Source organism: Hyalella azteca, unplaced genomic scaffold (genome assembly GCF_000764305.2).
Source record: "Hyalella azteca isolate HAZT.00-mixed unplaced genomic scaffold, Hazt_2.0.2 contig3121, whole genome shotgun sequence".
Classification (NCBI taxonomy): Eukaryota; Metazoa; Arthropoda; class Malacostraca; order Amphipoda; family Hyalellidae; genus Hyalella; species Hyalella azteca.
Window position 1 is genome coordinate 76,368 of NW_025933374.1, and position 24,727 is coordinate 101,094.

The window sequence follows — 24,727 nt, forward strand, 5'->3', positions numbered from 1 at the left end:
TCTTTGGCCGACAACTCTATGAAAAAATTAAGCCTGCATTGAACGACCATGGAATGGGCAGCACCGATTTCCATCATTTGGTACAAATTCGTCATTGCGATTCAGATGGTAAGAAACTGTCACCGAAATGAGAACCGGTCTGTGAGAGCAACTGAAAAACTTTATTTTTAAAATTATCATAAAAAATACTCAGAGTTTTAGCATTAACTCTCGTCAATTCCGAAGCCATCATATAAGAATCTGTATTCGTTTCAAATTACTCAATGATAAGTACCATGAATGTTGCGAACATTTTGTCAAGACTATATAAATTATGCAATTTTCTGCCGTATTTTTCAAAGAGAATTTTTTAACAATTATCGACTCCAATATTCAACGGCCAAAAATCAAAATTACCGGCAAGATATTGCCTATTGCGCCACACATTACACATAACGGAATTGCATTGGGGTTGACGGCGTACTTCACTGCGCCATTAAAGTGGATTGAAGCCACAAAAGGGCTGATGAAACGCCTACTTCCTTTAAATTACAGCACACGTTTATTATAGACTATCAATTTATACAGCGTGGAAAACCGAAGCAATTATAAAATCTTGATCGACATCAGATAGTAAGATGATGAATCCCAAAACTAAATAGAATTCAAAGTCGTTCTAAAATGTTCTCACTAGGAAGCCGTCGTAATTATAACCCTAATCGACATCAGGTAGTATGACGATGCATATCAAAATTAACTAAAATTAAAATGCGTCCCCCTATGTTTTCTGTCCAATCGGAATCAATAAAATGTCACATACTGCTATGTCACCGGATTCAGTAAGCTCTATGGATGCTCGTTAAGATTGTAAACAAGTTTCGCTCGTCGTTGAATAAATGGAGATCGTTGGGAATTTTATTTGTTTGCCTCTAAATTTTATGCTGTATCATTTGTCACAGAAATAAACTTATTACAATATTTCCTATTTAATAGGAGAGCGTGAATCAGTCAATTCTGATCAGTCAAGTCAAGTTTTGCACCAAGTTTCGCGTTTAAAATATATACCTATCATGATAAAGAAACTATAAATATTGATAAGCCAGTAAGGTACGTCTAACCTTAGTTTAATATATTAGATGAGATATTATAAGTAATGTCGAAATCTGATGTTGGGAATTTCAAAAAGGCAGTAGTTACCGAAATTTCGTGATTTACGATGATAGCAATACGAACAGAATATCAAATTAATTTGAACGAGATAGTAACGTAAACTTTAAGACAATAGGTAGCATAAAGACGCTGCAGCATCTATAAAAAAATTATCAAAATAAGCAGTACACATTGCTCACGTTTTGTAATGACATCGGAACGCTGTTTTTTAGAATACAATATACTTCTATAACGAAGCTCGTTTCAGTCGCAAGGGTTTGAACCGCTGGAAAATAGACATAAAAATGTAGGCAAGGGCAGGACATCTGACCAAGCCGTTATTTTTGGTGGCACATTTAAAGGACATCTTTTAAACGCTCACTGAGAACTATGAGAGCTTGGAAATGTTAGAACAGAAATACAGCGGGAGTTGAAGAGCGTGTTTTGCCTCGCCCCAAAAACCGCTCTGTTTTGAAAAGAAATATCATTATATCAAAGCGGGTTTTGGAAACGCTCGGTAAAATGGAGCCACAAGCGAACGGATCAGATACTAAATAAAAGATAAAGTGAAGTATTTGAATCGGGATAAGGGATAAAATCAAATACAAATATTATGACAACGAGAGAAAATATGTTAAATAAATAGCAAATTTATTACATAAAGCCTAATCTGTGGATCCACGTCTACAAATTCGACAGAAAAATGAAGGAAAATAGGACGGAAAGAATATTAAACGACGATTTAATGTTAATACCAATCATTAAATTGAAACATTTACGAAAATTCTGATGCATACTATAAATAGTACCTGTAGCATTAACACATTCACGCTCGCTGACGGCTATTATAGCCGTACTGTTGAATTTGCACAAAATGCAAAAGCACAATTTTCTATCTTATACCGAAAAGAACTAAGTAATATTTTATGAACGTGAATGTATGTTTTACAAAAAGTATACTTGCACTATAAAAATAGTTGACGTCTATAGACGTCAATACTTTCACATATAGGCATATATAAAAGTGTATATATATATATATATATATTATCTATATAGACGTCAACAATAGGAAGTGCTTTGAGCAATAATAGCTGGTCCGAAACAGTTATAAATTATAGCGCAGAACTTGGCAAATAAGTGGCATCTCTTATTTACTGCTATGCAATAACACGTAGCAATGACGGCTCTTTACGTACCTTGTTTCTTCTGCACTTTTAAATTTGGACGGCTAATTGTTCGTGCTAATTGGACCAACATGAAAAACAAAGGCGAGCTTGAATGTGTTAAGAGATATAAGTCAAATCCAACATACAATTTTAAAACAGGAAATACAGATTCATTTATGAATTAGTTCGATGCACACAATTTAAACTAAAACTTTTCTTGTGATGTGATTTACGCTGCAAGTGAGAGGGTATATCAAATGTGATTATATTTTTGCGCTGTGATGTAAGTCAGAGTACAAAGGAAGCAAATCAATAGTGATGGTTAGAAATGAGGGCGGATGCGCGATAGTCAGAGATCCATCGAGGCCTGGGACTATTACGTCCGAAGCATATACTAAAGATACTATAGGGATATAATAACAAACAAATCCACCAGCTCTATTCCAGTCGACCATTTACATAAGCACGGAGGTTTACATCAGCTTTTTCGATGATATTAACAAAATTAGTAGTGCATCAAAAGATAAGAAGTACTCAGATTATCAGTCGTCAAAATTATATTATGAAAGAAATTAAAGACTATTTGAGCACTAAAATTTCGAACTTTCATTTTTTCGGAGGTTTTTTCCTGGACGAGCTTCATTAACAGTTCACTTCTTCAGGCAATAAAATTAGAATAAATAGTCATAACCCTATAAAAAGAAATGAACCCCGATTTCAGACTACATTTCTTGTCACTTTAAAATCGCTAATGGATACGTTTCGCAAGATCCTTGGTCCGTTTTTCAGTTTTTAGGGTTTAATCTTTTTCATTTTGTCATTTCTTAATTGATTTTACTCAAGCTATCTAACCTTCTGAACAGTTGATGCAGCTGGTCTCCAAAACATTTTCGATAAAGATACGCTGAATTTACGTGACGTTAAATTTTTTAGTAAACACAAATATATCTTTCCCTATGAGGGTGATTTTCGATTCTTGAAGTTTACCCCTCGAATCATGGACATATTATGTTAAGACAAGAAACAAGTCTCATGCCTTATATTTTGGTATGCAAGCCACATCAATTGTTTTCGTACAGGTAAAATTTTCGAAGTCAATAAATTGTTTACATGTACATATATGTGTATATGTATACAATTTTTTGTCTTCGAAAATTTCACGGGTTTACTCCATACTCAGCAGCTTTCCGCGAGTGTAATCTCAACAAATAGGTGCGTGATACCTACAACAGATTTTTTCATATGTATCACAAAATCGATATATGGATTCGAACGGTGAATTCAAATGAGTTAAATATTAAAAAAATATTCCGTCGTTGCAAAATGCACCATCAATGGCAGATTGCAAATATTCTTTGATAATGTTTTAGCGTAGCTTTTTCGACCACCTGTGAAAGCCAATAGCATGATCGAGGACCGCTAATAAATCCATAATGACCAAATATCAAATATACGCAGATAACATGGGAGCAAAAGAAAAAAATTAACTTTGAGAGTCTCACACGTGACAGAAATGCCAATATTCTTTTGAAAATTTGTATTCGTTGGAAAAAAATTAAAACTTTCTAATGGCAGCATGAACGTTTAACGTTCCTTAATAGCAAAGTATTGATCAGAGAAGTCGCGTTGTACAGACGTAAGATTTTATTGTACTGAAATACCGATCACGTAAATCGATAGCAAACAATAGGATCGAAACCTATCATGTGACTTGGTGAAAAAATACACTTTTGAAATAAAATGTTGAGAATTATGAAAACCGCTGTTTTCTTGTCTGCATTCTTTCGCCACGTGTGTAAAAAAATGTCTGTTTGAGCCTTTCACATGTTGAGCTCATTTCAAAATTAAGAAGCTCTGGTGACATTATTATGTGCGAAAGTGCGATGACATTATTTACTGCATTTTTCAAACTATTCATTTGCCATCAGATAGTGTGTATCATAAATAGTCAGATCTAAAAGAATATTTTAGTGATAATACGCCGCTTCTTCTGAGAAAAAAATGCGTGGAATTTCAAGTTCGAGTTAAATACGAGGGTGAATGTAGTCGTGGGGTTGTGTAGGAGAGATTATCAGAAGAAACTTCGAATATTTCATGATAAGCTTTTATACTTCATAATATTGTTAATAAGACTGGAATAAGCACTATAATTCGCCTTGAATTGATCAAATTCGAGTCTAATTTACCCACGTCAAATGGAGGTATTGATTTCAGCGTAAGCCGGAAAAACATTTCACATAAACAGCCAGTATTGACGGAACACCTGCATAGCTACAGACGATCTGAACAGATGTTATAAAGATAGTCAGTCCAACAACAACAGTCAACCGAGATGGTCGCATTTTTTCTTCAAAGTTTTGTTTCTTTTATTATATTCGCTGCTAATTAAGTCAATTGGTGAGGCCAGTTGTTCAGTCTGATTTTCTAGTTGGAAATCTGGTTAAATTTTTGCTATTATTAATTGCACAACTTAATTATTATTTTTTTTTATAAGGCCTCCCACACTCACCATTCCAACAAAAAGGAATTAATTTTATTAATTAAAAACAGGGAATGGTTTCATGTCAATGATCAGGGCCCCGACCTTAACGCCTCTGATGGTGGCCTACACCGAAATAACGAGTACACTAGCAGTAGAAAGACGTGCCAATAATAAAATTGCTGCGTCAGCATGAACGAGAAGAGAGAATGGGGGCAACGTCCGTGCAAGGCTACAGAGCACACAACAAGCACTTAGAGAGCTCTTAGGCACCACACAACCTTCCCACGTGGATGCTCAGTTAACACTCCAACTTAATTATTTTGTTTAAAGACATTATTTACAGCATTATTTAATCCATTTCTCCACTGTCATTATTCTTTTATAACTCATAACTATTTCAAATCTAACAGAATATCTTTTTTTAATAATTAGCCGCTTTTTTTGAGAATGAACGCAATTGAAATTTTTATTCGAATCAAATTGTTGGAGGGAATTTAATCATGTGATTGTATAGGTGAGATTAGCTGAAGAAGCGCAGATTTTTTCCTTCATCGAAGCACAGATTTATACGAAGTAATTTTTCGAGTCATCTGCGTTGTTGCATCCACGTAGAGCGATGCAATATTCCGTCACTTGATGACGCTTACAAGATATTTCATTAAAAAATTTTTATTCCAAACAGGAGCAACAGCCAGCGAATGGAGCTACCCCAGTGACTATGACAACCCTGGCAAATGAAGTACAATTTAAATCTGATTTCGCTAGCTGCAGTACTCGGGAACGAACTTTTTCCATATGAAAATTAACAAAAACTGGCGATTATTTTTGGTAAAAAAGAGCGCGGTAAATTTCGCTAGAGAAAACGTTACTAATTGCGTGAAGTTCATCCGAACCATAGCTGTAGCGATTAACTTCAAGCGTTTGTCTGATGAGTGATCGTTAAAAATTACCAATTTGAACAACATAAACGTACTGACATACACATTTACTACCGAGAGTATCAACGAAATTTGAGTTTGAAAGTAGAGCATTTGCAAATTGAAGCTAAGTTTTCAAGACAGACCAAAACTGATCGCAATTTTAAGTCTCTGCCGATATAGAAACGTATAACTGTAAAAAATGGCCAACTTGGCGTAAGACATATTTATACAGCGTTGACACTCAAATCCATTCCAGCTTCATTGTTTAAACTGAGAAATGCACGAAAATGTCAGTATTTAAAATTAATTAATCTCCAATGCTAGCATAAGGATCCAGCCGCCTCTGAAATGCCGTCCTGCTGGTGCCGTACTATTATACGGCACCAGCAGCATTATACCGTATACAGGATTATAATAATAATAGCGGTTTCAGCGTTTATTAGGCCTGAGGCCTGTTGCCGATTCTTAACATCGCAGAAAATTCACAGCATGTTGCGGTCAAACTGGCGCACAGAGCTGGGATCGAACCCGCGCTTCTCTGCGCCAATCTTGGTACTCTGAAATGTAACCAATGGGCCACTCTTATATGACAGATGAAACAATTATGTAATGGGTTTTGTTAGTAGGATGACAAGTTGGAATCCAATAGAATATCCACGAAACTAATTGAAAATGAAGTTGAATCCTACATCCTACATGATGTTAACAAATATTTATTTATAAATATGAATTTATTGAAATTATAACATCTCATTGGAGAACTGAAGTCGCAAACAAGCAGCTTCTTGGAGACAATCTCACGGCCAATTAAGCGCTTAACATCGAATGAAGAACAAATAACGCTTACCTATGATGACTTGCATCTTTCTTATTAATACAAGCCGTATGATGAACTTTTCCATTTCTGAACGCGTATTGGAAATCCATCAATAGCATGTGTTGTAAATTAAAAATGCCTACTATAGTTTATTTATTTATTTATTTAGACATGAAATTTTTAACCAAACTTGTGATTTTACTACCCGCAATATATTCCATCTAGCTAAAATATCTTGTTTTTAGTTAAGTTCATTATCAAGGTCTCAAAAATGATCACTTCACTAATATTTCTACCAATTAACTTTTAAAGGTCAGCTAAAGGTGCTGTGGAGCATCCCTCAGTTGCTCTACAGCACCAAGTGTCCCATGAATGGGTCAGATTGACCCACGTCAATGGCCGTGACGCGACGTTAACGCTCAATGCAAATTACGTCAAATGCGCCATTGAGCGCAAGCTCTACGAAGAATATGGAGGAATATTTGAATATTAAATCTATAGCGCCCTTATATCCGATTAAAGTAACTAAAGACAATGGAATATAATTTAAAGGGCATTAAAATGTTAATGAAGTCATAGGCCTACATGGAATTTGTGACGCGTGTGGCGGACATAAAAGCGGCGGCCACCGCAGCGTCCAGCCACACGCACTCCAGCAGCTTCTTGTTCCGGTGAGTGGCTTGGCTTGACTCATGTGAGTGACTTGTGCATGTAAAATGAGAGATGATTTTAATCTAAACTTTTCATTCTGAAATTATCGAACTCATAATAATGTTTCGGGAGAATTAGTTAATAAGTTCGTGTGGTATTAGAAATATCGATTTATATCCGCCAGGTAAAAAAAAAAGAATAGTCTTTGGGTCAACAGCAAATGTACTTGAGTTTGTAACTACGATTAGTCGCGTGAGTCGCAATTATGGCTCAAGTTTTCTTTCTAATGACCAAAACCATTGTGTAATACGTTAATTAACTTCAGTGAATGCCTCATCATGGGTAACGATACATTTGATAACATATACCACTATTAATTTAACTGATATATCTGGCCATCGATTCAATTATCAATGAAGTCTTGGATATCAATTGAGTTAAGTGAATGTGTTTCTTCTTGCTTATGCACAGCCGTGCACCATCTCTCAGAAATGCATAGCCTGATTTTTTTCTCATCCTAAAATAACAGTACAACTCAAGCTTTATATCTAAGCGTAATGCTCAGGCAAAATGAATACTACACACTTTTTCAGCATGTTAATTTCGTGAAAAATGTCAATGTAAAGTATGAAATAAAAGATGTAAAGTATTATATTCTACAACGCAGATGACTCGTATGATTAATTACGCGTGTGTGGTCGCCTGCTGGGCGTTGCTGGCTGCGCTAGGGCGAGCGACGCCGGCGACGATCGAAGACCAGGGGCCATACTTTCAAAACTCGCTAAGTGAACGTAAGTACTTACGCTCTATTTTCTCGTCTATGATTGGTGGATTCTGCCTGAAAGGCCGTCAATGATTGGCTGGTGAACTTACGATCTCTTAACTTTTTTTGAAAATATAGTCACGTGAACGGCCGCATCAACTTGACGGTGTGAACAGCAGCCAGCCTCAACATGAGTCTTAATTTGTGAACTAAATCCACCAGTTTAATTATTGGTCATGTTATTAACATTTTCATTCATCTGGAATTATCGTCATTCAAATGCTGATGACTTTCACTATGATTATTCTTATTCGTATTTAAAATTCTTAAATTTTCAATTTTTCACATCGAACATAAAGACTTCTAATGAACTTAGTACCTTGGGCTATGGAAATTTTAATATTCTTATAAATTTATTTATGCTTTCTTTAACGCTGTAGACTCTCTTTACGTGCGTATAAGCACTAGTAATAATCTGAATAATTATAATCAATCCGGGCCACCAACAACATATGCTGATCCCTCAACATATCTATGTTTAAAAAATATTCCTATTATAACGTCGTTACAACAAGAATTACCTTCAGAAGTAGTACAAATTGTTTTAAACTATCACTTTTGCATATATATATATATATATATATATACAGCTTACGACTAATTATCCTGAAGTTGTCTGGATATATAACGTATAACCGTAACCCAGGCACACACCTCAAAAAAAAAAGGCCGTCTGAAGTCGAATTTTTAAAAAATAATAAAACTGGTTGTGAATAATATCTATCTAATAATATCGGATAATTTGTAATTAGTTCTGCTAATATCTTTATGCCTAGTTCATTAGTAAATTTTATTAATATTCTTCATTCAACATATCTTCATTTCGCACAGGAGCGGAAGCCAGTAAATGGAACTATTCCAGTGAGTATGTCGACGCTAGCAAATGAAGCACGTTTTAAATTATATCATCGCTACACGCAGTACTTCGAAGTGAACTTGTTTCATATCAAAGTGAAAAAATTCCGTTTTTTAGATAAAAAATTACGGGACAAATTTCGCTAGATCATTTGATTCAACAATAGGAGAGAGCGCTCTGCAACAAACAATACGCAGTTTTTCTGTTAGTATACAATCAAAGTTTCAAGTAAAAATAACCACAAAATTTTTTGTTTAAATTAAAATCGTAAGCAAAAGTATCAACAATAATAAGGATAGAATTAAATTTTACAACATCAGTAGCCTAAATAATGAGTATAATTAATATTTAAAATTTTCAGCAAAAAATAATTGGGCTAAAGAGTATCCCAAGTACTGCGCTGGACATCGTCAGTCGCCCATCAACATCGCCAAGCATAAAACTCCCTGGAAGTGGTTTGGCAGAGTCCAGCCTCTGACATTGCGTGGCTACAACTCGGTGCCTAACTCCATCACGGCTGTAAACAATCTTCACACTCGTAAGAAATCTCATTAATTCAATTCGTTACCGTATGTAAAAATGCTATCAACTGTTTTAATGTAAAAACATATGTTGTAATCATTTCATACGATGAACATAAATCAATTGAATCATGTCCAATAATAAATTTTTCATTGCTGAATACAACAAAAAATTAACTGATTCATTTCCTCTAATAAGTTTCAGTCACTGCTGAGTACTTCAGGAAGCCTCGCATATTCGGTGGGGAGCTCCTATCCTCATACGAGTTTCTGAACTTCCACTTCCACTGGGGCTCTGACGAGACCAAGGGATCTGAACATACCATAAATAATGTGCAGTGAGTCAGTTCCTTACCTTTTCTATTCTACAATATTTTTAACTATTGTAATTTGAGCCACGTAAAGTGGTGATTTTATTGAACGGAAGATATTGTTGCCATATTAATAATAACTTTTGCATATTTATACCTCAATGTTAATTTTGTTAATTTTGTGACGCCCATGCAGGTATCCCTTGGAGCTCCACATCGTGCACACGATGGTGGGCGTGCCACAAGAAAAGGCTCTCGAAAGAAGTCGAGGGCTGGCAGTACTGGGAATCTTTTTCAAACTTTCTAGTATAGACAATCCCGCCCTCAGCCGGTTACTAAATACCATCCCTGAGATCAACCTAAACCGAAGTACGCGCCCGATAATTTTTCTGAACTCGATTATGAATTTCCATTGAAGCCTGAACCGATGACTCTCCTTACTTAACTTACTCGAGTGAATGAAAAATTGTCATTTTTACATAAGCCAAATGAAGTAAGTTACTCTCCACAACAGATCGCACGGCGAATGTACCGAACCCGTACGCACTGTCGTCGCTGCTTCCCGACGACCTGAGCAGTTATTACCGCTACGAAGGCAGCCTCACGACGCCCGTCTGCAACGAGGTCGTCGTGTGGACCGTCTTCGAGCAGCCTCTGCCCGTCTCCAAGGCCCAGGTATCCATAGCCCCATTATCAATATTCAGCATTGTTTAAAATTGTTTGTGATGCCATTTAACTATTCGTGCAAATATCATTGAAACATTTTAACAACGACATTAGGTTGATATTAGCTGCGATCATCAGCGAATAATCCTATTTTCTGGTCGATCGACTGATGGTAATAAATGATAACATCTAAAATGATGCAAATAATATCTTACCCTGATTGAGTTAAAGATTCAGTGCATTACATTAACAATGAGATAATATATTTCAGCTGGATGCACTTCGGACTTTGAAAGACCATAACAACGAACCACTACAGGACAACTACCGCAACCCTCAGCCCCTGAATGGCCGAAAAGTAATACTTACTAGAGTCAAGCATGAAACATTCTCACAAATATCTAAAACATGATTGTAGTTATATTCACCATAACTAAGAGGCATTTATTCTAAACTTATGTGCTCAAGAAAATAACTATGGCATAATAGCACGAAATAACATTGTCACAAAATAACATTGTAGTATAATAATGCAGTGCAAGAAAATACGCTACAGCCACCAGCCTCGTACATACGTAATCATCCAGTCAACCTGCGTCTAGAGGAGGGGAGGGTTAGGACTCACGGGTCGCTATAATATGCGTAGGAGGCTTGAGTAATCTGCAAACATCAACCAACTTGTGCTAGTTTTTGATTAATGATTTATAATTCAAAAAATCAATATTTATGTTGAAATGAAAAGATTGAATAAAATAATTCCATCTTGAAGTGTCGAATGATTTTAGTTTTTCATTTATTTTTCATTTATTATTTCTTCGTCAGAATTTAATATTATCGATACATGTTCTTAACGGTAAATTTTTGCTTTTCGCAGGTGTACCGGTCATGGCCGTAGCCTGCTGGTCGTTGCAATAAACCAGACGAGCGGCTCAGAAGATGACTTGACCGATATTTACCATTCCATGCACGCGAGTTATTAAATAGGTCATTAATTGAATAGAAAATGTACAACGCAAACTATTTTGGTTTATTTCGGTTATGGAAAAATGTAAAAATTAGGCCTTGAATGATGGAAACGACGATTGCCGATATTGTGTATGCGTGTACAATTTCCGTTATTCAAGGCTGATTTTGGCTGCAAAAATGAGCTAAGTAGTCGCCGTTTACTAAAATATGTCCCAAATATTACAAATTTAATTTGAAATGAAGTTTAAAGCGAAAACTTGAACTTTATAGGCTTGACCTACAGTTGAAGGAAAAATGGTAAGCGTAAATTAATTATTTTAATTTTTTCCTGAATATGGAAATAATCAAAGACCAAATGCTATTTGCTCAAAATTCAAAAAAGAGAAACCGTTGCCTTGCAGTTTTAGTTTTAGAAGAGATATATCGAATCGTTAGAGTGGTTCTATTAAAGCAAGGGGATTAATTACTAATACTATTGAAGAGACGTTGATAGCCATACTTCCAATAAAACACGTTGTATGCAAAAGCAATAATTACTAATACTATTGAAGAGATGTTGATATAAAAACTCCTAAGAAAATAAGTTTGTATCACGTGCAAGTTAGTAGCTACTCTGTTTTGCAATTCGCAGTTGTCCGTCTCTGTGTTGTGCTCTATCTTTGCTATGTATTTTTTCGGTGTGCAACTTTGGTTTCTAGTAGAGTTTTACGAGCCTTGAGATTCATTAGAATTTTTTTAGATAATTTTTCTGTATTGACTCGTGTATTGTTTTTTTTTTTGTTTTTTTTTTTAATTCTCCTTTGTTGATGTTCGATGACAGCATTGGATCGACTGATCCAATGCATTTGGTGTCGCCTTGTATGAACTTTGCAACATTCGATGTCATTTGGATGCATTCTCAAACAATTGTCCAGGCATGGACATAATTTATTTAAATCTTCGATCACGTTATATAACTTGTTGAAACATTAATTATTAGAAATGCTGTCAAAGACGTTGACTTTGTTTCGCATTTAAAATTCATTCTGAGCAAATAAAAATAAAACCACCGGGTGTAAAAATTTTCCTAAGAAAATTTTCTTGGGTTTGATTAGAACAGAAATCCCGGCGTGAAAAAACATTGGGAAAAGAATAGAAATATTTTCGAACCAGCGGGGCACGCCTAAGAACCATCGGATTGGTCATCGTCTCTGTCGATGCGCTCTGTGATACTTTAATGGAATATTGAGACGAGAATTGTAATATTCCAGGCGGGCTTCATTTTTTACGCTCTCAAAAATTTTGTTCTGAGTGATCTAACAAGAAATATAATTTCGCTGAGCAGGTTCGTGAATTTTCTTTTAGAATAAAAAGTTGACTAATATCCCACGATGATTCGTTATAGGGATTGTGCTCCTGATCTTATGACCTTATGACTTTATGATGAGTTCGGGACTTCCTAATCCCCGGTCACGCTGATGCGCCGCCTTCGTCGTCATCCGTCTCCGAGTCGTCGCTAGGCAGGTCACCCCGCCCTCGGGTCCCGGATGCAACGTTGGCCGTGTTTCGTATTTTTACCCTCCTTTCGGACAGCAGAAGCAAGATGCTGTTGCTTGTCACTTGCTGAGGGTAGTTTCCCATAACTGAACAATCCAGGATCTTTTTCAACCACTTGTCCAGTCGTCCCTTGAATGTTGCAAGGGTGAACTCTCCTCCTCTCAGCTCTTTTGGCAAGGCATTAAAGAGCCTCGGTCCTGCCACGGACAGTGATCCCTCACGAAGAGTCTGTACTCTGACCGATTCTCAGTTATTAAATGGGGGAATCCCACACAGTCTCCCTCTACTTTCGTAGTAATATGTCACTATTCTGGAGGTCTCACTATCAAAGTTGGGAGCCAGTCCGGTTATCATCTTCCAAGTGTACAGTATGATATACCTCTCTCTTCTCCTCTCCAGTGAGTACAGTCCCTGGTGTTTCAATCTTCCCCAGTAGTCCAGCGTCAGCTTCATACCGCTGATCCTGGACGTGAAGGTCCGCTGGACCGACTCCAGTTTCCGCACCGCGCCCACCTTGAGCGGCGCCCAAATTTGGCAGCAATACGCTAGATTGGGGAGCACGAGGGCTCTGAGGAGTGTAATCATTGGTGCTGTTTATCTCATTCGAAATGTCCGCCAGATCCATCCCATCCGTTGCCTGCTTCGCGCGACTAGTTCCTCGATGTGGGCATCGAACGTGGGTTCGGTACTCATCAACACACCGAGATCTCGAACTAGTTGCTTCTCCTCAATTTCTGTACCATCTGATGCCAAGTAGCGATGTGGCATCCCGATCTCTGTGCGGACTCTGTATATCATTACTTCGAACTTGGTGCCGCTGAACTGCATATTGTTCACTAGGGCCCAATCGCAGATTAACGATAGGTCATCCTGCAAACTCTCGCAGTCTAGTTAATCTGTGATCTTCATCAGCACTCTCGTATCGTCCGCAAATGACGATGTAGATGCGTGGGTGAGTTCCGAGTCAATATCTGCAATGTGGATGAGAAAGAGGATCGGTCCAAGCACTGAGCCTTGCGGAACTTCGCTTTTCACCTTCGCTTCTCTCGATTTCGAGTTTCCAATTGCGGCAGCTTGCACTCTATCTGTAAGGGAGCTGTGGATCCACCTCAACAGGCTTCCTCCTACCCCCAACAGCCTCAGCATTCTAAAGAGCACCCCATTGTCAGCTTTTTCAAAAGCTTTAGCAAAGTCTAGGTAAACCACGTCCACGCCAGCTTCCTCATCCAGCTGAGCCACCATGGGCGGTGATGGTCCTCCAGTAACTGTGACAAACAGGAACGGTTACGCCGGAAACCATGTTGTCCGTTATTATACAGGTCAGCCTCTTCCATATACTGGACAAGCCTCCTGTCCACTACATTCTCGAAAACCTTGATCACATGTGAGGTCAAGGTCACAGGTCTGTAATTTTGGGGTCTGTCCCCCGGACCTCCTTTATGGATTGGCGTTATCAGTCCCACTTTGAGACCCTCAGGAATAATTCCCTCCGTCATCGAGGCTTTCCAGAGCATTGTGATCGGAGCCTTCACATGCGTCTGGCTAACTAACTGAAATTTAGAAGCATAAGAAAGGCGAATAATATCGAAAAGATAGAAATATTTGCAGATATCATGGAAAATTATTAAAAAAAAAAAACACTTTTATTTCAAGGACATAACTTGCATTCACATTCCCATAACGGTAATTCGAACGATAACCTCTGCCATTCATGGTTCAATTTGTACAACTTGCAAATTCTAAATCATTAAATGAAGGGTATAAATAATAATAGTAGTAAAGAATCACATTTTTGCTGAAAAACTTTCAAGAATTTGACCGACAATGGTAATAGAAAAATGAGCCTCATTATATGTGTGAGTGTTCCATGCGTACTGTCCATGCCAGTTCTAAAGGCTCCTATCTAAAATCAATGCACATGAATATCGACCAAAGAAATATTTTGTCATCTGAAAAAACCTAAAGTCAACGCTTATCAATTCACATTAAAACAAAAATGAAGTATATTTATATGTTTTGCATGGTAAATTGTTCACAGCGAATAAAGATAAAAATTAACTTTTTCCTTTTGTAGAATCTTTCGTAGTTACGAGGGATTTTGAAAACGCGACTTCTTATTACTTTCATATTAAAATCGGTTTCTGAAACAAAACGGATAAAATTAGAATAAACTAGTATTGCACATATGATAATTAAGCTGAGTAAAACATTTTATTTCGACCATAAGCACATCAAGACGTAAAATCACGTAAATACAAGAACACAAGTCGTCAGTAAAACACGTACCAAATATTTCCCTCGACCAGGTAAATCGAGAGCCCGCATCGAACTGAATCCTATCCGTAAATTAAAATCGACTATGGTTCTGCTGCGCACGATACACACGCACCAGGCGGACAATATTTTTCAAGGAACCTAATATTTAATACCTTTAATTCATGAACTTAATTTTGAATACGAATTCGGCGTGATGTTCTCAACTAAATCAGAAAACAATACGAGGTGACATGATAAACTTCGAAAATTTCACGATAACAATTTCATAACATAGCGATATCGGAGCTAAAAAGTAGGCCTGATGTGGTCTGTCGCAGATTCTTGTACTTTTCGTGACTTGTTCACATAAAATCCAAAAGCATGTCATTTGACCAGATTTTTTTCATGACAAAGGATAGTTTGAAATAGCTACTAGACTTCCACCGGGTTCGCTATGGTGCTGGGCATTTCATGTCTGATCATATATTTTTCCATAGCTTAATCTAGTCTGTTCTTGAACGCGTTCATACTCAGAGCGCCATCGATGTAATCGGAGAATCGGGGAGGCTGTTCCATATGTCGGTGATTCGAAGCGAGAAGAAATGTTGTCGCGTGGAGAAGTGGCAGCGCAGTTTTTTTTAGTTTATAGCCGTGGCCCCTGGTGTTGGTTCTTGTTTCAAATACTGATATTCCTTCTGGGACCTTGTATAAACCATGAGTATACTTGTATACTTCAATGAGGTCCCCACGCAGACGTCGAAAACAGAGGCTTGGAAGCTTCATAATCACATAGTAATTTTTCCACTTAATACAATTTTATATTTTAGAAAAAAAATACTCCATGAGTTTTCAACATAAAGTATCTACAGCGCAACATGGCACGGAATTTCCCCCATTACATTCGCAACATTAGTTCATAAGCCAAAATTATGCTGAAATGTCACTTTTAACAACACTTCTCTTTAACTTCACTTCTTGTTGTTTGTTTGTCTGCTACAAATCTTATAATCGATATTTAACACACTTCTACATGTCAAATCGATCTGAAATTTGGCATACTTGCACAAAGTTGGAGACAATGCATGAATCAATTGACAGAATAAAAAATTTTGAGAATTAAAAATGTTTTTTTCAATATTAAAAAAATTACAAATAATTTTGTCAGCCACAAATATCATTATCGATATTTGATACACTTCTACCTGTAAAATCGATCTGAAATTTTGCACACTTGCGTAAAGTCGGAGACAATGCATGAATCAATTGACAAAATTAATAATTTTATGAATTAAAAAAATATCAGTAAAAAAATATAAAATTATTTCGTCTGCTACAAATCTTATAATCCATATATGACACAATTTATCCTGTCCAACCGATCTGAAATTTTGCACAATTGCATAAAGTCAGGGACAATGCATGAATCAGTTGACAGAATAAATAATTTTGATAATTTACAAAATTTCGATATCTTAAAAAAATTAAAAAATAATTTTTTTCAATATTTGATAACAAAAAATTTTGAAAAATAATTTTTTTCGATATTTGAAAAAATTAAATTAGAAATTCACTGTACATGTGTAACATCCAAGACACTGGATTGTTCAGAAGTGTTGTCTTTAAAAAGTAATTTTTAAACGCATATTATTATAACTGTGCACATGCACTGCACATAAATCCACACTCGTGGTGTAAACTTTTACGATCAAAGACAAAATTTGGTTGTGAATTTATAAGTTTCCTCAGAAAAAACTTAAAACGACTGACTTACTATTCGTAGTCTCAAGAAATCAATACTCGGCTTGATTAAAATCGGTTCTGTTTGAGCGTCAATCTTGCTTGAAATTGCTGCTAGTGCTACAATGTAAACATTCCGTTATATGGTATGAAAACAGTTTTTGGCTATTTACCCACAGTTTGTCCGAAACTATTATGCAAGGAATCTTCCTGTAAGAGTTTTCAGGGGTAGCCAACCCATGTGTTCCGTTCAGAACGCATTCCCTCACCAAGCTAAAAATTCAGTTCTTACTCTTCATAACCTAATGCACACCCCGCAACACCAGCACACGGGCGCGTCGTGTAGTGGAGGGAGTTACACACCCCGCAACACCAGCACACGGGCGCGCCGTGTAATGGAGGAAGGCGTGCACACCCCGCAACACCAGCACACGGGCGCGTCGTGTAGTGGAGGGAGGCGTGCACACCCCGCAACACTAGCACACGAGCGCGTCGTGTAGTGGAGGGAGTTACACACCCCGCAACACCAGCACACGAGCGCGTCGTGTAGTGGAGGGAGGCGTGCACACCCCGCAACACTAGCACACGAGCGCGTCGTGTAGTGGAGGGAGTTACACACCCCGCAACACTAGCACACGGGCGCGTCGTGTAGTGGAGGGAGGCGTCCACACCCCGCAACACCAGCACACGGGCGCGTCGTGTAGTGGAGGGAGGTGCAGGATAATATCAAAACCTGTCATGTTTTCGAACCTCGCTGCCAGTGCCCTGGGCTTATAAACGGGAAACAGCATTAACGATCAATTATTGAAGCCTAATAAACATTATTTTCTGCTTATATATAGTGATATCAGCACATGGTAAACAAGATGCTATTAATTACGATGGTATAGGAGAGAAATTGAATGTCTACGTCGGATCATTTTAGCTATCGCGATGTGTGATGAGAAATCTAACTTAGACGAGCTGGGCTCAATTTAGACTTCAATAACATTATCTTCAACGCTCCCATGAAATATGTTTGCATACAAATTTATAACGCACGAGAATCCAGTTACGGAACAAACAACATCAGGGTTTGTCCCGTGCAATTTATTTCAGTCTAACTTGACCAAGATTTGAGAGCAGATGAAGTGTCTGTGCACATCACCAATGCTGAAAAAAGTATTTTAGCCGCTTTTGTAAACACTCTATTAGAGAAAAATATGTGTTTGGGAGATATTCTTTCAAAGAGTATAAATTTTCTATCCCCAAATTCAAGAATAGGCTCGAAAAATAAAAATAACGATTCCAAGCGAGCGATGTTTTCAATAGAACTGAATAATTCAGCATGGCTTTTAGTGCGACATTGATAGTCAGGTTTGTTTTTTATTTATCGCTGACGAAATGCAAGTATCTATTCATTTAAGTGATTCACATCATTCGGGAGATAATGTAAATTTAGTAAAGTCTTGGAATAAAAATATAAAAAACATTCTTAAATGTGAATTATATCATTCAATTCAGAAAGAAATAAACGATTCCTGAATTAAAACTATCAGATCGCAAATGAGACACGACAAGGAAAGTAAGTACCGGTAATCCTATGGCTTTAATGAAAACAAATTATAAATATAGAACACTCCAGCAATAACTTCGCGGAAATCTGTTCTCATCAGTGTTAAAAGAGTCGAAACATATTTTCAATTAAAAAGATGTGCTAGTAAGTCCATTTATTGTAGAACGGTCCGAATAATTTAGATAATTTGGATGGCCGGGCAAAAAAAATCAACTTCTCGTAAAAGTTCAAGGATGACATCAATCATGGAGTTATAAGAAACTTGCAGCGGGCGCAAAACAACAGCGTTTAACGGTGCTCAAAAGTTTCATCATTAATAATATGAGGCAGAAAGTCATTCCTGAAACCAGGAACAATCTATAACTCGCGGATGACCGCACTTCCATTCACTCGAGCCAGGTCTCGACTGAAGAAATAATGTTCTAGACAGCCTATATAGGGGAATTTTTGTCACATTATGGCAGCGAAATTAAGCGTAAAATACTGCAGTCGCGCCAAAAATTATGTAGGGAACCAGAGAAGAAAAACATTCTCCATGAGGATAAATCCTTTTTTTCTAAGTCTCATAAATCTTAATCTTTTATAAGCGTCGTATGAGGAACAATAATGAGACCACGACACACGAAATACAGGGAAGCGTGACTGATGTAGTGCCGCTGCTGGCTGGACGCCATCGCATTTTCGCCTCTTTACACGAGACAAAATACAAAACAAACTGGATTGAATTAGTTTTAGGGTAGAGTTAGTTTCAAGTTTTAAGTTTTATTGAAAGAATCAAGTTTTATGCTAATTTCTTCCTTGATAAGACAAAATAAGAAGAAATTTAAACAATAGCTAAGCTATATCGAGAAAACGAGGTCGCCTAAAACTAAAACCGCAATCGCACTCAAAAGAAAATCATCAAGCTAGAAACAGCTCGATTGTATAGGTTTTCGTTGCATAACTCTGACATTGGTCACTGATTTTGAACCAAAAATGTTGACAATATTTATTATGGAAAATTTCATCTTAGCGCTTGAGATTTAAAACTTATTCACAGCAGAGCAGTTGAAATTGTGCTTTCCAGAAATATCCGGAACCCATATTAAGAAGCAAACTAATTGGAGAATCAATACACCAACGCTGGCCTTTACTAAACTTATGCTGCTCTACCAAGGCACTGTAATTTTATAGTCTTCGTTCAGTCCCAAAACAAACTCGCAATGATCCTACGCCATATAGTCAAACCCAGCGATAGGATCGTGTCAGACACGATATGTCTGTCCTGATCGCGATACAGCCTAGGCCAGTCGTCTAAATTTGGTGCGGACAGGCAGTCTGTCCGCACTAGCGGTTACCGGCTTTCGATCTGGAGATCGTCTATCAAAGTACGACAAGCGAAGCCGTAGAATGACCTGCTCTGCATTCAGGACGGGACCTCGAGATCGAGATGCCAGTCGTATTCCGAGCAATGTGGTCATGCTCATAGACATATTTATCGATTCTTTGAACATAGATTGTGGGATTCAGTGAGATTGCAACACGGCAGGTGCTGTTCCATTGCTTCCTTCTACGTTCATTCCAAGGTTAAGGTTTATTCTTACAACCGATAGCGACGGAATGAAATTCGAAGTCAGATATTCTCAGGAATTCGATGAGATTCGGTAGCCTGGACGATTGAGCAACAAATACAAGTACAATATTATTGTGGTTTGCAGACGTGAGGTCTTTATAGGATATCGAATGCTACGTCAGAAATGAAATTCGCTGGGAAAATTATGCGTCGAAATTAACTGCCGATCGAGTGTTGTGGCATCCCATGAAAATTTATCGAAATGAGAGCGAGAATAAAAAAAAAAAGAATAGAACCAATAAAATTTGACGGGAGGAATTTTTATAGGGAAAATAGGACGGGAGGAAAATTTATACATAATAATCAAAAATGGAATATCAGATACGAAAGTTACGCATAACATCACATTAAAAAATATAAGCCGAGTAACAGGACATGTCGCTAGTTAGTCTACATAGAAGGACCTACTGATAAAGTCCCAAAAAGTGGCAAACAATTCCTACGAATCTTTGATAAGAAATCGACAGTTCGAAGCTCCCGCTGACCTTGCCTCGGTAACTCGAGCACACCCGAGGCTGCGTCATATTCCGTCGCAGGAGCAAAGCGCCCTTGCCGCCGGATTGTGAAGATTGCGAGAGCAATATTTATAGCTTGGCTCTGCGGTGTTCCATCGGTGAGATAAGAGCGATCGAGTCCCTAGAAATATTTGCGGAGTTTTATCTCGTCCTGTCAGAAGCTAGACCCTCGTGTCACCTTTCCCCTAACCATCGCGCGTGATAGTTTGTGAAAAGATGGTGTGCGAGACGAGGGTTCAACCAGACACAGAATAAAGAGCGTCCTTGTGAGACAGGATTCAGAGTGGGGCACGAGTGCACACTCATTTTGGAGCTGGTGAAAGTTTTAAACGGAAGCAAATTGTTCCTAAAATGTATCAATCAGTAACATTTTCTCCAAACTAAGACTTGCATTTTCGCTCGTACATAAATTTATTTTAACTTGAAAATTTCGCAGTTAAGTGCAAAGTTTAGGAGCAAAAATAAACAATTTACATGTAATGTAGGAAGAAAGTTGTCTGGGCTTTAAAATCAATTCGCTCTTGAGACTGAATTCAACTGACAAAAGTCGAAATTTCACGATGCGCGAAGGCCAATAATAGCAGTTTTTAATAATAACAAGAAAATTGCGGAAGCTTATTTTCCAGTAATAAATAAAATATTTTCAACACCAATGAAATTTTCTTCACCTAACCACATCGGGTCTCCCACCTATTTAGGACAATTTTGTATGAAGAAATTTTGTATCTTTAGAAGAGCAAACCCACCGAGCTTTCATTGGAAATAATGGGTGAAATAAATTTGATATATCACTACAATGCGGTACATTAGCGGCAAGCGAACATTCGCGTGAAAATTGCCACCATATCTGGTATAAATAAAGCGCGGGATAATTAACATTACTTTTATTTGCAGAAAGACTATAAGGCTACACAGCAATAAATCAAGGCCTAATGGGTATCGTCTACAAGAACAATGTGAAAAATTGACTGCAATTATCTCATATTTCCCGGTTATTTAACAAAGAATTAGCCAGATTAATGAGTTGAATAGTGTAATAATAACAGAGACAGTTTCATTTCCTCCATCAGCGAAAGACTCTTTCATCGCTCGAGACAAATGACGATTAGAATTTAGAAGAGCTCACGTCAAGCTGCCAGCGTCAGTCCGGACTCGCAAGTAACGTCCTGAACTCGCGTAAAAAGCACCGACTGGCCCAGACAGCACACGCCGATGGAACAATTTGTTCCGTGGATAAATCAAGCCGGAACTCATTTTGTCGAGCATTGGCTAGCTAAAATTTGCGGTCTGAGGGCGGATCGCACAGAACGAGATTGATTTCGGGTATAAAATAGGCTAAAATGTGATGGTGTGCTTCTTGAGTGCAGAAGAGTGTTTTTCGTTTCGCCATGCTTACCGTCACAGATGCAAAAGAAATGGGACTACACGAGGACGAAGGAAGCAATATCGTTGGAGAAATCTTTTCGCATAGACAAAATAAGTTGGAACAAAGGAACGCAATTGATGATATGCATCCCTTGAATACAAACTAGAAATGTTGGGTTTATTGGCATATGAAAGATCAAAGTCGCGGCATCCATTATCATTAATAAAATATCCTCCGGGGTTCCAATGTGAATAGAAACTGGAGCGATCAGTCCTGTATTCCGAGTATATCCACACCAGCAATTTAATTCATTTCAATATTGATCATTTTTACGTTGCTCATTTTTATATTGATCTCATCTATGTTGTTCATGTCTACGTAGCTCGTTTCTATATTATCTATCTTTATCGTTTCTATGTTGGTCATATCTATGTTGAACACATCTGTATTGATCATATGTGTTATCTGGATCATACAAATGTTCATTTTCTGTATATCGTTTCCATAAAGATCATTTCTATGTATTTCATTTCCATGTATTTCATTTCCATGTAGATCACAGCCCCAGGGATCACCGCAAGCTCACACAACTTCCGTCCAGCGTGATGTAACACTGCACTCTGATTCTCATCAACTTATTGGGGATAAGGACACACATGAACAAATAGTAAAATCGGTGGCAAGCCACTCCAATGAACAGAAAAACCCCGACTTTCAATCGCATTAAAGTGCATGGGATTAGCAGGTAATGTTATAATTGCGGGCACGATAATTGGATTGATTATCATCAGCGTAAGTGCATCTGCGCGATCGCTGTCAGGACAGGCGCCAGATGGGAACAACACAAACAATCCAGGAGATTACGATTGTGGGGTTGAAAATTTAATACGATCAGGTATGTAAGATTAATGAGAGCCTTTGTGATGACGGTTGACAGAGCGCAGTTACTCGAGTTCAACCTATGACGAATTTTTAATTATAAGGAGTAAATGGATTTTTAAAAACAATTATAGTGGTATCAGTAAAATGAAGTGAAATTTTCATTTTTAACGCAATAAAAGGTACTCGTATATGCATCAGTTGCAAATAGTTTAGATAGCTAAAGAACTGCCAATTCTCCGAGCATCGATAGTAATTAATAACTTTGAAACCTCGATTTAGTAAAATTGCCAAGATTTCGAATGTAACTTTAAAATTTCGTTTTCCTATTTCGCATCAATTAAGCATCATCGATTCATGGAGATCATCAAATGATCCCTTTTTGCAGATATACCAGTGACTTAGAAACAACCTATGCTTTCTGTGCTCTGTTCACTAATATAATTGACAATCAATGAGATCCATTAAACAATCCAATACATCAAAGGTATCGCAATTCCGCTCGCAATTTCCGTTTTCTAAAATGCAACTCAATGCTATCGATACGTGTGCTCAAAATAGTTCCAACGAACAAAAGGAAACACGAAGTCACTTTAGTCATCAATAAATCATATTGATAAGATCAAAATCATTAGGTATCATACAAGATGTTGAACATTTTTTATTAATTCCAGATATACTTGAAACAAATTATATGTGAAATTACCTGTTTTTTCTGAATAGGACGAGCTAGTAAAAATCTTAGAGTTTTCAACCCTTCCCTGACGAAATATATGAAATAAAAACTCGTGATGAAGATTCCACAACGCATTCACACTTACCTAATAAGTCCAACTCGTAAGTCATTTTAAGACATAGTCGATGCAGTAGTTGTTGCTCGGTCCTATCAACGTACTAGCTTGGCAGCTGATCATGACAGTTGCGGGGTTGGATGTTCCTCGAGAATTCAAGCAGTCATTTCTATAAGCTCTTGATTATGTTTCTCCTAAGCAGGCGAACGACCGCTGGCGTTGCACGACGGAGAACGCTACTGGCACTACCCTCCACCTCGACGTTTTGGACGTGACTGAGTGGTAGGCTCGAGAATTTTGCTTTCCGGCTCCTCCTCCAAATTATTCAGAAATTGGCCCAGCACATGACAATTACCACAAATCTTGAACTTTTTTCAGTCACAAAACAAATATAAAAGCATAACTTTAATTTCAGTTACCATTCATTATTTCTAAAGCTTCGCAAAGGCTCAAAGAATTGCAGTGGAGTAGGTAACAAATATTTTATACTGATCTTCCCAGAAACTTAAGTTAAGTGAATAAACATTAGTGGTTTTTCCGAACTGCACGATAATTTATCCGCATTTAAATAAATCAAATAATATAAATCATTTTTTAAATTTGATAAGAAATGTGACCAAGATTTCAGAGAGAAATACGTAGGGGCTTCAAAAAGTTTGGGAAAATAAACATAACTAAACATTCTATGGAAATAAAATGATGCCGACGCACCATAACTCTCCTGTATCGAGGCCAGTTTAAACATCAAATTCGTGGTGAGGCTTAGGTGGAAGAATCGATAAATTATTGACCCTCTGGAACAAGTTTATGGTGACAGTTCTTCAAATAAATCAGTAACCTACAAATGGATTAGTCGTCCCAGAAGCGAAAGAAATGAGACTAAACTGTAGATGACCCCTGCAGAGACCGGCCACGCACATCAGAAAATTCTAGTCACTAGAGACGAAAACATTGATGCTGTTCGTGATCCCATAGAAAAAGATAGGCGAATGCTTACCGAATCAGTAGCAGAGTCACTCAACATCTCCGTGGGTTGCTAACAAACAATTCTGTTGGGCAGTTTGTTACTGAGCAGGCTTTCCGTTCGATAGGATCCGACTTCCGAGGCTGTTGCGCCCAGAACAGGAGGAATCAAGGACAAAGCTTTCCATGGGAATTTTGAACAAGTGG

General features: G+C 37.5%; 1 protein-coding gene across 1 annotated transcript; it reads left to right on the top strand.

Moving 5' to 3' along the window:
- The first annotated feature begins 8,120 nt into the window (after positions 1-8,120).
- Positions 8,121-12,349, top strand: LOC108678456 (carbonic anhydrase 9). The gene is made up of 8 exons (XM_047885785.1): positions 8,121-8,124; positions 8,822-8,851; positions 9,208-9,384; positions 9,567-9,705; positions 9,875-10,047; positions 10,193-10,353; positions 10,616-10,702; positions 11,219-12,349. The coding sequence occupies exons 1-8, from the start codon at positions 8,121-8,123 to the stop codon at positions 11,237-11,239; spliced, it is 792 nt and encodes a 263-aa protein (XP_047741741.1). The 3' UTR covers positions 11,240-12,349.
- Positions 12,350-24,727: the final 12,378 nt, after the last annotated feature.

What these genes read in the sequence shown, in the direction of transcription:
- LOC108678456 (XM_047885785.1), top strand. An exon ending in CAGTAAATGGAACTATTCCA is followed by an intron (nt 8,852 to 9,207) that starts GTGAGTATGTCG and finishes TAAAATTTTCAG; the next exon opens with CAAAAAATAATTGGGCTAAA. An exon ending in AGCCCCTGAATGGCCGAAAA is followed by an intron (nt 10,703 to 11,218) that starts GTAATACTTACT and finishes TGCTTTTCGCAG; the next exon opens with GTGTACCGGTCATGGCCGTA.